General features: G+C 38.8%; 2 protein-coding genes and 1 non-coding gene across 3 annotated transcripts in view; all 3 read left to right on the forward strand.

Annotated features, from left to right (window-relative positions):
- Positions 1 to 13261, forward strand: part of LOC145775955 (malectin-A-like) — a 232060-nt gene that overhangs the window by 23713 nt on the left and 195086 nt on the right. The gene's annotated exons all lie outside the window — the stretch shown is intronic.
- On the forward strand, positions 2886 to 2987 carry LOC145784875 (U6 spliceosomal RNA). The gene has a single exon (XR_014291065.1). It is a non-coding gene; the product is annotated as a U6 spliceosomal RNA (small nuclear RNA).
- The window catches only part of LOC145776066 (cytochrome P450 2U1-like), a 53905-nt gene continuing 52201 nt past the window's right edge, over positions 11558 to 13261 (forward strand). The window contains exon 1 of the mRNA XM_082587474.1: positions 11558 to 11691. Coding sequence (XP_082443600.1) covers positions 11683 to 11691 — 9 coding nt within the window. The 5' untranslated portion in view covers positions 11558 to 11682. The remainder of the gene's footprint in view (positions 11692 to 13261) is intronic.

Genomic DNA, 13261 nt, shown 5'->3' on the forward strand with positions numbered 1-13261 from the left:
TGATAGATCACAGAAGTGAAGTGTTCCATAAGAAAGTAGAAAAACTACAAATTTGCTGTTTAAATTTGCTGTTTTAAGATAAAACTAGGATCAAATTTAAACAAAAATTAAGTCTTAAAAATTGCCCACCTAGTTTTAAACTAGGGGGCAAAGAAAGGGCTAGGAGGGCAAGCGAAGGGACTAGGTGGGCAATTGCCCACCTAGCTTATATGTGAAAAGAGGCTATGATAATAATTCCACTTTGTACGCGTTCTAATCAACCACTGGGACAGTGTGGCTGGACATCGCATTGGAATAACTTTAAGTGACCCCCACCTAGAACTACAATCTGATTGGTCGATCGGTGGAATCGTATGCAAAGCGAAAATATGCTTCCGGGAAAGTATTTTTTTGCCTTCATGCTCTTTAACTCTTCAAGAAAAGTATTTTTGGTTATACTTGTACGCTGAAACCTTCCGCGGGCCGCACATAACAGCGTGGCGGGCCGCCAGTTGGTGACACCTGTTCTAAACAAACTTTTTATTCAAAATGTTGTTTTTTATCAGAGGCTTCATGAAGTGACTGCTTGGCTGTATGCCGAATCTAAAAATTTAACAAAGTAACAGTTCAAAATATTTTTGTTTTAATTACATCCTTAAATGGGTGGGTGAAATTTGGACTTTTTCTCCGATTTCGTTGCTGCAAACTTTCTTTCTTGCGAATACTCATAAAACGACATTTCTGAAAGTTTGAGCTTGATCGGACATCGTCTTCATTTCCAAAAATTGCGATTAATAAACGTAGGCTACTTGAAGCGATTTTTTCGAGGCTTGAAAATGCATTGCTTTTAATCGGGAGTTGTTTTCACGAGATTTGAAAACGTCATAACTTACTTAATTCTTATTGTAAAAAGATGATTTATGCGTCAACAGATTCAATATAATTAGGAGAATCCAATTCATTGTGTACTGACTCCGAAAATGATGACGTCATTAAACAGTAATTTGCAAATAGCGATAAAACTGATAATCCTACATGCTTCATCTCTAAGTTATATGATAATGAATTGATGTACTTTCTAAACATAAACACCATGCTGGTACTTAATGACGTACTTGATGACGTCACCTACATTATTAAATTACATTTCAGTATGATGGCTTCTGGAAAATATTGCGTGTTTGTGATAGTATAATGGATCGTTATCAATTAGTTATGATTTGCTTGATTTTAAATAACAATATTGCTCTTTAAAGATTTGTTCCACACTGCCTTTCCAGGTGTGCAAAATAGGCATTCTTTTTAACATATTTCAACGCAATGTCTTGAGTTTTATCTAGCAAAAGTAAACAGCACCAAGAGCGCGGGAATTAGGGGTGCTCAAGGGCTTCAGCCCCCCCTAAAGCTAATTCAGCCCCCCCTGGAATTTTCTAAAATTTCTTCAGCCCCCCCGAGAAAATTCAGAAAAGTTAAGGTACACAACATATTTTCAAAAAATTATTCGAGCAATAATTGCTACGATGAATCGAGTTTCTGTTATGTGTGGTCGCGCTCATCTTTCGCAGTAAAAGTCGTCAATCACAGGGAGCTACAATACCTCGCAGTAGCGGTACCAGCCACCCTCCTTACTAACACGGCGGTCCATCATTTATTGGACATCATTCTGCAATACCCACTTTGCAGCATAAAACAGCAAAAGATCTGGTTGTTATAACGGAGTGCGGGCCAAACTTTAAGCATTGTGCCCTGGATCGTTATACATTCACTGCAGTAATCATGCTCATTCGTGAATCGATCGTCTAAACCAGGGGTCACCAACCTTTTTTGCAAGCGGGCCACTTTGGCACTAAGGAGAGGTGTGGCGGGCCGCACTAATAAAATGTTAGGTAGGTTGACTCTTATGCTAGAAAAGAATGCATTTCGTACCCAGTATCCAGCGTTACATGTTGTTCATATTTATGTTAGAATACCGTAGCAACAAAATTAATCGAACAACGCTACTGCCAGGCCAAGCTTCTTTTATACAACACTTTTGACTTTTTTAACCATGCCTAATAAATAGAGGCCACTTGTTTTGTGCACTTATAGCGAGGCGAGCGGCTTCATCAGAATATTCATCGCCAAGCAAGAGTGGTGTTGTTACTTCGCTTCGCAAAAGATATCTTGCAATTAACAGTTTCAGTAAACAAGGAAATGTTTGACACATCGCAATACAGGCAACAACAGTGACTTGCAAACATATCAGCCAAAAATAGGCTCCAATAACAGGGAAAAAAAACCAGGTACCATCTTCTCTCGTGTTGTCACTATATGTCAAGGCATCCGTTAGTTAACCACTGCCTGGTGTCGTCATCGATGGAAACTAGGCCTTCCATGCCATGAGGAGGTCTGTATAGCCGGCAATCCTTGATAATGTGTGCTGCCTTCTGCATTTTACCACACTCACAAGCAGCACTCTCTGCCGACGAAAGCAAGTACCTCCACGTGGCCGCCCTCGCAAGTACCGACTTTGGGAAACTAAACTTGCTACAACTGTCGCTATAAAGTTATGCGGAAGAACAATCATCAGAATGGCACCCCCAGACCAAGCACAGCGCCCTTGTCAGGGCGAACTGCACCAGCTGTTGTAGGTCAAGGAGTGACCATTCTGCAACTAAATGTTGAAGGCACCAGCACCAACGCTAAACTAGACATCATCACACCAGGTACCATGAAACAAACGCTTGTGGAAATCACCGAAAAATCGTAATTTATGAACAGTCTTCCCTCTAAAAAAGCAATGAGTTGGTTTTTCATCTTTTTTGTGAGAATCTATAAAACCGTCTTTCTTTTATTATGGACAACTGTCACTTGCGGTGCTCATCAGCGTGGCAAGAATTTGTTGATTAACAACATTTTGCAGTAGGCTACTTGCTTCGGCAGTACATATACTATGATTGGAACGATACAGATTAGCATGGCTCCTGCGCAAGGATGACACGCAAAATCGTGAAGCGTTCCATATTTCTTAAAAAATAAAAACGTTTTGCAGTAGGCCTACTAAGCTAAATATTTTCATAATACAATCAGAAAAAGTCTCTAAATTTATATGTAATATATTGCCAATTTATTATAAATTGAGTTGGCACACCGACCCATTTTGCCAACAAAAACTTGCATAAAGAGAACACTGCTCGTGAAACACAATAACGGTGAAACTCGCACTAGTGTTTACATGACATTTGCAAACTTAAAATAAGCAACCCTATGCTCACAGACAATTTCAAAATTCGAAAACAGACGTTTTAATCAACCACTGGGACAGTGTGGCTGGACATCGCATTGGAATAACTTTAAGCAATCCCCACCTAGAACTATAATCTGATTGGTCGGTCGGTGGAATCGTATGCAATGCGAAAATATGCTTCCAGGAAAGTATTTTTTGCCTTCGTGCTCTTTAACTCCCTCAAGAAAAGTATTTTTGGTTATACTTGTACGCTGATATCTTCCGCGGGCCGCAGCGATACAGCGTGGCGGGCCGCATGCGGCCCGCGGGCCGCCAGTTGGTGACCCCTGGTCTAAACGTAAATCTTTGTTCATGTCGCTTTTTGGTTCCGATGAAGTTGCCTGCAATTTGCTTGGTTTGTTTCCTATTTGTTGGTGCGTTCGTGCTTCTGCCCAGTGTTGTACGTTGACTTTTGTTGACGCTAAGGCTAGCGCCGTCAATTTATTTTTTAGTTGACGGAAGTGATAGCGCCGTCAACTATTTTGCCGATTTTAAGCGTCACGCGCTATGCGTCATTTTTGTTTTCATGGAAAATCTCGTTTCACAAATCACAATGAGAGTTTCACAATGTATTCTGGCCAGCGCGACTCATCTGAATTACCCGCTTTCGCGTTGGTTGGAATGGATAACCTACCTGGAATACAAGCGGAAGAAGTCCGCCAAATAGTGATCACTCATATCGTGAGCAGTATCGAGAACGAGGGATCAGGGAGAGAAAGCAAAAAATCAATGAATGTCGGAGGTTGAAGATACTTTATTTTAAGAGCTCCATGCCTCTGAAAAGAGCGATGTTGGTGCAGAGGGCCTCGTTAAAAAATTTATACATGCTACACCATCACTGCACGCTTGGAACAGTGATACCTTTCCGAGTAAACGTTTTCAAGGCTTGTTTTTGAAATACAGTACAACACACCAATACCATCCAGTGCTGCTGTGGAACACCTGTTTTCACATGAAAAGGACATTATGCGTCCCAAACGCAGCAGATTGTTAGATAAACATTTTGAAATGCTTGTGTTTCTACAACGAAATAACTAATAGACTAAGCAGCCATTACAATACAGTCTCAAAACATAATACCTGCTCTTTATTTATAGCTATTGTTAGCCTAAACTTGGTTGAAATAGGCCTACTTCTGTTTTGTGAGACCCTGGCAAAAATAGCGCTAGAAATTAGCGCTGACGCCATCAATTTCTTTAAGAGCTGACGCACTACTTTACGCCGTGAAGTTTTTAGGCAATTCGCGCTGACGCTGATGCCGTCATTTTATTTCATTGACGCGTACAACACTGCTTCTTCCCTCGCTCATGTTGTTAAGTGCTACCCTACCCTGTTTGGCTGTTGCAATGTCTGACCCACATGACAGAAGATAGCGCAATAAAAGGAGACGCACGTGCAAAGATATTCAGCTTGGTAAAATAAGCACGCATGATGTGGCTTTATTTTGCGATTACCTGCAGCGGTGAAGTTTTTCAGTTTGCAGAAGCCGTCGCAAGACAGCTCCAAAACAAGAAGATCTCTGCTTCTTCATCTTTGGATCATCACCATTTTCCGCAAACGGATCAAAAATCTCAGAAAAGATTAATCCATTTCCATGCTTGTGGAAGCAGCAAACGTCTTTGCGTCTGCCAATAACCTAAAGACGCTAAAGAATCCCCAAGTGAGCAAAACTCTAGCAAGATTTCGAAACACAAAGGAATCGGATGGTTTGTCGTCTGAGGGAGAAGGAGCGTGGAAACGGCAATTCATCGAAGCCCTTAATTTTGTTCAAGCTGAGCTTGATCGAAGATTCGACCAAGTGGATCTGCTTACAGCAGCCAACAGAGAGAAGGCCCTTCCGAGCTGTGCAAACGGTGAGGAAGGATCTGATACTGAGATCAGCTTACCCGATGCCATCAGAAAAGATCGCCTAAACACGGAACTTAGACCTTGCTCAGCGATGTTGTAAGTGGAAAAACCGCAAACTCCGTTAAAAAGGTTGGTGAGATACTATCGCAACTAAACCCTCGAAGACTAGATCTTTTCAAAAAAACGTGAAAAGTTGTGGAGCTCTGCCTTTGCCTCCCGGTTTCAGTTGCATCATCAGAGCGTTCTTTTTCTGCTCTATGGCGCCTGAAAACGTGGTTGAGAAGCTCAATGACACAAAAAAGACTTACTCGTCTTGCGTTGATGCATGTCCACCAAAACATTTTGAACACTGTCGATGTCAAAAAACTCATGACACAGCTCACAGAGAAAAACTTGAGCGAAAAGCAATTTTTGGAAGCGTGTGACAACTCATTTCCACAAACTGTCGTTTTCATATCACTTTCTAATTTGTTCGTTTTCATTTTAATTTCCTGAACAGCTGCTTTTGTTGTTGCCGTTCTTCGTTTCTTACAACTTACATTGTGTGTGTTTTTGGCGTCTTATTACACACAGGAGAGGACCGATAATACCTACTACCAGTTTTTAAATGTTCTCCCCCTAATGCTATAGCAGCTTCAGCTCATCCTATAGCACTATAGCAGCTTCAGCTTCCCCTAGAGAAGAATAGTTCTGAACGAATGCAGCAGATTGCAATAAATTGTAAATGGGATGGTTCCATTATTTCCCAACTATTCTACTGATAGCCTAACATTAGGCCACCGTACTTTATTTTAGAACCGACCAAATCCATCGAATCCTGTCTTCTTTCTTCTATTGAGAAAGGCGTATGTGCTTTCAGGGTGGTTTGAAAAATAATTTGAGCCCGGGGAGAAAGATCACTGGACACTCAAAACTAAACACGAGACGAAACAAAGATGTCTTTATCTGTAGCGACACAGGTTTTATGAGGACACCATACTCTAGTAGTGAAATATTTCACAGAAGAAAATATGCCAGAAATGAGAAATTTCTTGGCTTTTAGTTTTTATTCTTTGCGAATTTTTTAAACCTACACTGGTCATTTTTTTACATTCCTGCCTTTCACAATAAGCATTTATTTCGTCTCAGGTGGCTAGACATTTTCATGAAACTGCCCACATTATAGCTAGTGCTATAATGTAGTGCATTGCAGCTATTAAATGTTAGTGCAATTACTTTGAAATGTAAAATCGCCCAAAAATATCTCATATTTTTTTGTTTAGTTTAGCATTACTCTATGTTATAATTCAAAAATATGCGTTCGAAAGGACAATTTTGAAGTTATTTTCGGGAAATTAGAATAAAAACCGACAATCTGACGTTTTTTTATCTCAAACACTTTATTTCAATAAAGTTGCTGGACAAAATTTAATTTTTATACGCACAATACACATGGCTATTATCTTGTAAAATATTTTGGCTCTGTGATTTTCATAGCTCTGGTTATTAGCGATTTAATTAGCATTGGGCTAAGATAGTCCGTGACGTAGCCTACTTTCCGCATACAAAAACAGCTCGTACTAAGATAGGGTTAAACAAAGTTTTTACTCGATAAGCAATAGTTTTTGAAAAAAAAATGGTTTGGATGTAAACGCATTAGACCTACCGGTATCGCATAAGTTTCCGGTTTTAAGCTCTTGAAAGCATTTTTCTTGTTTGAACACTGGAAATTTATTCGCAATATCAATGCGGTAGCGAGCATCAACAATATACATCCGGAGCAACCCAACGCATTTACAAAACGACAACAAGTTAAAATAATTATGTAATGATTTCAGGTTATAGGCATCGTAAACTGAGAAAAAGCTGAAAGTAGCTCACTTTAGGAGCTCGTTAAGAACCCGGTTAAAGCATATTGTTACCTCTTGGTAACCTATGTGTTCTTGAGCGCACTCGATAGCTTAGCTTATGCAAGACAACAATTTCTTTGTTTATCTCTCTTATTTAGTGTTTTTATATGTTTTTGGGGTCACTGATGCCGAATTTGGTGCTAGTTTTTGTCTAGTGTCAATGAATTGAAAGATTTCTGCGAAAAAAATTCTTTCCATCACTCGCTATATGATGATATACAGCTACAAACTTACAACGTGAAAATATTTAACTCGTCATTAGTCAAAATTCTGGCTGTTTACAACTGGCCACATTTCTTGGGGAGTTGAACTAGTGGCTTAGTCTTTGATATTTATTAGCTCGTCAGCCGCTAAAGGCAAGCATGTTAGCGACAAGTGAAGTTTGCAGTGTACGGTACAGTTGATAGGGTTAGCATGTTTTTAGCTAGTTTTGGTAAGAAAAAGCAGAAAAGTAAACGAAGCGCCCCAGCGACCCAAGTTGCACGGTTTAAGCTTCTAAATTGTACATTCTGTTCAAATGAAAGAAGATCGCAAATCTGCGAAAATATTGCTGGAGTTGAAACAATACATGAACCGCAATTGGGACGTGTGTAGAAATTTTCAAATGATTGCTTTCTTCTTGAGTTTGCAAAGTGGCTATACCAAACATTCTTGCTTTATTTATAAATGGAATAGCATAGCAGATGACCAGCACTACTGGCCAGCACGCGAAGAACTCACCCCATGCTTTCACAGTGTCAAAAACGTTCCCCTAATTGAAAGGAGTAAAGTATTACTTCCACCTTCACATTATAAAATTTGGGATCGCTAAACAGTTTGAAAAAGCATTGGGTGCAGCAAGTTGCGCCTTTCAACACATTTGCTCAATGTTTCCAAACCTTTCTGAACCTAAAGTAAAGGATGGGATATTTGTTTGGCTCCAAATAAGGACAATGTTGGCATCAAAACAACTGGAGGAATCAATTACTGCTTTGGAAAAAAGTGTTTGGCAAGCTTTTCAAATGACAGTGGAAGGATTTCTTGGAAACTAAAAAAGAGAAGACCATGTTATGGTCGTGTCAAACTTGATTCAAAGCTACCAAAAGCTTGGATGTTGCGTGCCCCTAGTAGACCAGGAGCCATTTCGATTTATTTGACTGTCTGAGTCAGTAAGGTTTGACAAGTGTTTTTAGACTGAAATTTTACGTAGATTTCAATAATAAACTTCTTACTTGCATTGGTCTGACCGTTTTTGTTGTATTAAGTATTTTCCGAGATGATACCTGGCAATATCACTATATCCGTCTGTTATGTGACTGAATGCTTATCAAGATGGTATAGGCATACATCACAGGAAACAGTAAGAGGCAATAGAAGGTGATTTCAATGAAAGATAAATTCTAAACTAAAGATATAGAAACAACATGACTTGATATTATGATCAAAATGAACACTTTTTGTTTGATTATACGGAACATGGTAACATGCAAAAAGTTTCAATCACCAGACAAAATTGTTTTTACATACCGGTAGTCTATCTAGTACATTCAGTAACTACGAAAGGTAAATAGAAAGTTTAGATTGTATATCTTAGATAGAACATACGAACATGGACATGTTAATGTTAGCAAAGTTCCAAGAGCTGAAGCAAACAGCCCCATCTGCCCCAATGAATGTTGAAGCGTTATCGGTTGAAGCGTTATCAGCTCATTATTGTACAATACAAAATCTTTTCAATATAACTAGGGCCATTTTTATTTTGACCTAAAAAAAATTTGTTTTGACTTTATTTTTATCAAATTTTTACTTTATTTTGACCTAACGAAATTACTTATTTGTAGAGGCCACAGTTCTTCCTTGAATTGATACCAGTTACCCAAACATAATGTTTTGTCGATTTCAGACCCAAACGTGTTCAATAAAAGGGGCTTGTTCAATAAACGTTTGCCTTGATTGCGATGCTTGTTGTCGCACCAATCCAGCTTGATGGCATCTACTTTTTCTGTGGCTTTCAACTAAATACTTTTTATCGCACTTCACTATAAACTAGCAAAAATTGCATCTTATATCACCCCCGGGAGTTGCATTAATTTCATCAGGAAAATATCGACAAATCTGTCTCACTTTTGCTCAAGACTATTTAGCTTGCTTAGGCATTTTTGTATAACAGAATGTCAATAATCTACTCCTAAAATCCAAACAGTTGATCTTCGAAAAGACCACGTTGGTGAAGAGGAAGTGGTTTATAAGAATTATTTAAACACATAGGCTAGCAATGAATAAACAATGGACAATTAGCGATAAGATTTATTTCTGATCCAAGTGGACATTCCTGCTTTTATGGGTTACTATGGTTTAATTGTGTGGCAGTTCCTAATTTGCAATGCTTCTACGAGGGTTTTGACAAAAATTACTCTCGAGAAGCACAAAAAGTTTGTCAAAAGCGATAATTTGACAAATTTTGACTTTACTCAAAATTTTGACTTTATTCAAAATTTTAACTTTATTTTGGTCTATAACCTTCTTAAAAACAGTCCCCCAGGTGCTGAAAACAACTTTATTCTTTGATTCGTGGACAGACGAGTTCCTTAAAAAATTTTGACTTTATTAGCTTTTGCGGGCCCTAGATATAACCAAGCTTGCCTGTTCCAATCGAAGAAACTAGACTTCGGCGATGGGCATCGCAGACCACTCCTGGCACAGGCACACAGGCCTGGCACACAGGCATTCCTGGCACACAGTCGGCAACAGTGGCCGAGTGGTTAGCGCGTTAGGCTCGCAGTCGAGAGCCTGCATGTTCGACTCCATCAGCCACCCTCACTTGCTGTTGTTTCTCTGGGCAAGAAACTTTACGATAATTGCCTCTACCCAGTGATCGATTTCGAGTAATGGGTAGTACCAAATTTCAGTCATAAGTAGAGTAGACAACCGGAAACAGACATTTCCGTCGGCTGCAGCGTGGGTTACACCGGGAAAGCGTACACCGATGCATAGCGCTCAAGTCCGCTTTCCCGCAATGCAGGATAAATATATGAAAAACAAACAAACAAACTAAACTTGTATAATATGCTGGCTGAAAGATGCGTTTGTATTATAGATGCCTTATACATTTGCGCATTCACTAGCAACCAAGCCTATCTCGTCCAGTTGAGTCTCCACTAAGTCCGACTACAAGTGAAGTCATATCACCAGGTGGCGTAGACGAGTTTGCCACTTCCAGGTAGCGTGAGAGAGGAGCGCTAGAGAGCGTGGGAAAAAGGTCGATTTCTTGGCTGTGGGCCTCAATTGTAAGGACGTGAGTTTTTCAACCCGTATCGGATGTCTTCATTGTTTTGGCAATGGATTCTAGCCAATGTTAATTCGATCGTGCAGTTGCACTTTAAAATTGCACTATTTGTGTTCTCATTTGGACTTTTTCCATGATAATTTGGGAGATGTAAGCGAGGAGAATGGAGAAGATTAAACAATTAGGCCTATATACAAAAACACTCCAAAATTATGATAAGCAAAATTACTCCAAAAAATTTTGTCCAGTGTTATCGACGTATATTTAGGAAATTTCAATAACAGCGTACTGCCCACATTTAGGCATTTTTTTCCCACTGAAACGATTTAGCCCGGTACGACTACGTGGTGCTGTGGGTCGGGTCATATGGCAGTATAGAGAATATGCAATTAGGCTATGCATGGACATTAGACAATCACTTTTGTGGGTTTCGTATGAGCGGTGAGTTGACTGAATTTATGGAATATTGATTTATATACAGACAGCACAATTATTTTGGTTCAAATTTTTAAAATTTACCAAAACCTATTTTTTTATGAAAAGCCCAACCCACCCGGATAGCTACCAATGTATCTTGGCGGCTAAACAACCCTAGTTTCTTTAGAAGACCTTTTCAAATAAGCATTCCATCTAAGCAGCAACCTGCATAGACGTTACAAATCATGATAAAGAATCTAAAGCTATGTAACTTCTTGCAACAAAAGATACCCAATAATTGATTGAATCTTTATCCTCGGACTGGGAAAGCTTCTTGAAGAGCTTAATCCTGGCAGTTTCGCATACTTGTAGAGGCTTTGAATCACTGACGCAGGCCCGGTCAATGAGATTGACAGAGTGAAGTTTCCGATTTTTGAAGTCATGTTGCCGAGGAATTATTCCATCCATTAGATGCCGCTGAATCGAGAGCAGTTTTTACCGTGCATTGCTCAAGTGCACACCCCGAGAGTCGAACCGGCCCCGCTTGATCTTGAAGCTTCTTCGTTCCAGAAGTCACGCCCTAACCAACTGAGCTATCGGGGCATAATTGTCATATAATGTCATATAAATGTCATATAATGTCATATAATTATCATATAATGTCGTGTAATGTCATAATTTAACAAAAAATAGCGTAGTTCAACAAAACTATTACAAAATAACTCTTATGATTTCAAATGCAATTTCAGCATTTTTTTAAAATGTTAAGTTATTTTTTTCAATCTGCCCAATTTACTTTGGTTATTGTTGGATTATTTATAATACTCTCCATCTACATATGGTACCGACAACCAACCAACTTTCCTCCTGGACCAAGGGGATTCCCTATTTTGGGATTTCTGCCTTTTTTGAGCAAATGTCCTGAACGTGTTATAAAAGAATTGAGCAAAACTTATGGACCAATATTTTCACTTCGATTGGGATCGAAAAAAATTGTCGTACTTAATGATTTCAAGTCCATGCGCGAGGTAAGCTTTCAATGCAGGAAATTTAACCAATTTAATCTATTTGTTGTATTCATATCTTTCATTCATGATGATTAGCCTACTATAGAAGTTATAAGTTTTGTTCTGCATATTAATTTTTTATTCTCTTTATGACGATGCGATACGTCCGTTGCCCACCAGTTGACCACAATGCAAATGCAAAGATCGAATAACGGAAATTGGGAGATTGGGATTTTTAGGGATTGGGAAATTTGAATTTGAAAGTTTTGAGAAATTAGAGTTTAGCAAAATTGGAGTGATTGGTAGATTTGAGGATTGCGAATGAAGATATTGGGATTTGGAGACTGAGATTTTGAAGATTGAGATTTAGATGATTGGTATTTCGATTATTGAGATTTAAGGTATGGGAATTCTAAAGGGATAATCCCCCAGATTTTAAATATTATGAAACCAATTTTGAAAAAATTGAATTCCCTAATACCATGGTTAGCGAAACACAATGCTCTCTGTTCTATAGTGAGTAGTCAGGTAGTGCTGACGCCAGGAAGATCGCTCCTTTTTAACACCTCAATCCTCAGTAGGCTGTTTACCAAACAATCACTCAAATTCCAATTCCTCAAATCTTCCTGTAGTTTGATGGATCGTTCGATCATAATTTTGTTCGATCAGATTTTGTTACAACCAAATGTCGTCCGACCAGTTGCAGTAGACTACTATCATTTTGTTGAGAGTCCAATATCTATGTGTTGCTTGTAGCCTATACAGTGATAGCCTACCAAGCTGATATCCCTGTTGAGCCTATGTAAAGTCTTGCGAGCAACACGATCGTAACCTTTCTTGTAAACTCCAACAATGTAGGCTAATGTTATTTCTCTGCAATCTGGTCAATTGAGATAATGCTTTGAAATATGTAGAGCTGTAGGCGTAGCCGCGTTATCTACGAAAACAACCCAGCTAGCATATAGGCTACCATCGTAGCCATACCCAGACAGGTAGGCTACTGTACTGACGAGGCCAGAAGGTGTGTCACTTTCTGCAGTTATTATTTGGCTATGTAAAATTCATATGTTCCTAAAATTTGATGCTCATAGCATATCACTGCATATCTGTTTATGAATACTATTGAATTGACTGTAGAGTTGAGTGGTCGAAGGCAAAAGAAAAAAAGTGAAGCGTACATTATTTAAACTTGTTTTTCTTGTCTTTAACTGCACTGCACTATACATTATACAACCTCTAAAATGTGCATTGTCATGGTGAGCTAAACGTTAGTGAATCAATAAAACAATTTTTGTGTCTTTGCTTTTACTTTCATTAGAATCAGATGAACGTTGCAAGTTGCAACTAGCACCAGAAAAGATAATAATCTGGATCAACACACAAACTTTTCAGTATTCAGCTCATTAATTCTAATTTTTAGCGTAATTTTTGGTATTATTAACACAAAATCTTCTTGTAAATTGTACGTATAGAGCGTAGTAATTCAAGAAAAAATTGGCCAACTTTTTAACCCTATTCGGACCAAGCTATTTTTGGCAGCTAATGGCTTGACGTGTGGACTTATTTCATCCCCACTTTCATTTGGTAATAA

Source organism: Aplidium turbinatum, chromosome 1, assembly GCF_918807975.1.
Source record: "Aplidium turbinatum chromosome 1, kaAplTurb1.1, whole genome shotgun sequence".
In the NCBI taxonomy this organism is placed as follows: Eukaryota; Metazoa; Chordata; class Ascidiacea; order Aplousobranchia; family Polyclinidae; genus Aplidium; species Aplidium turbinatum.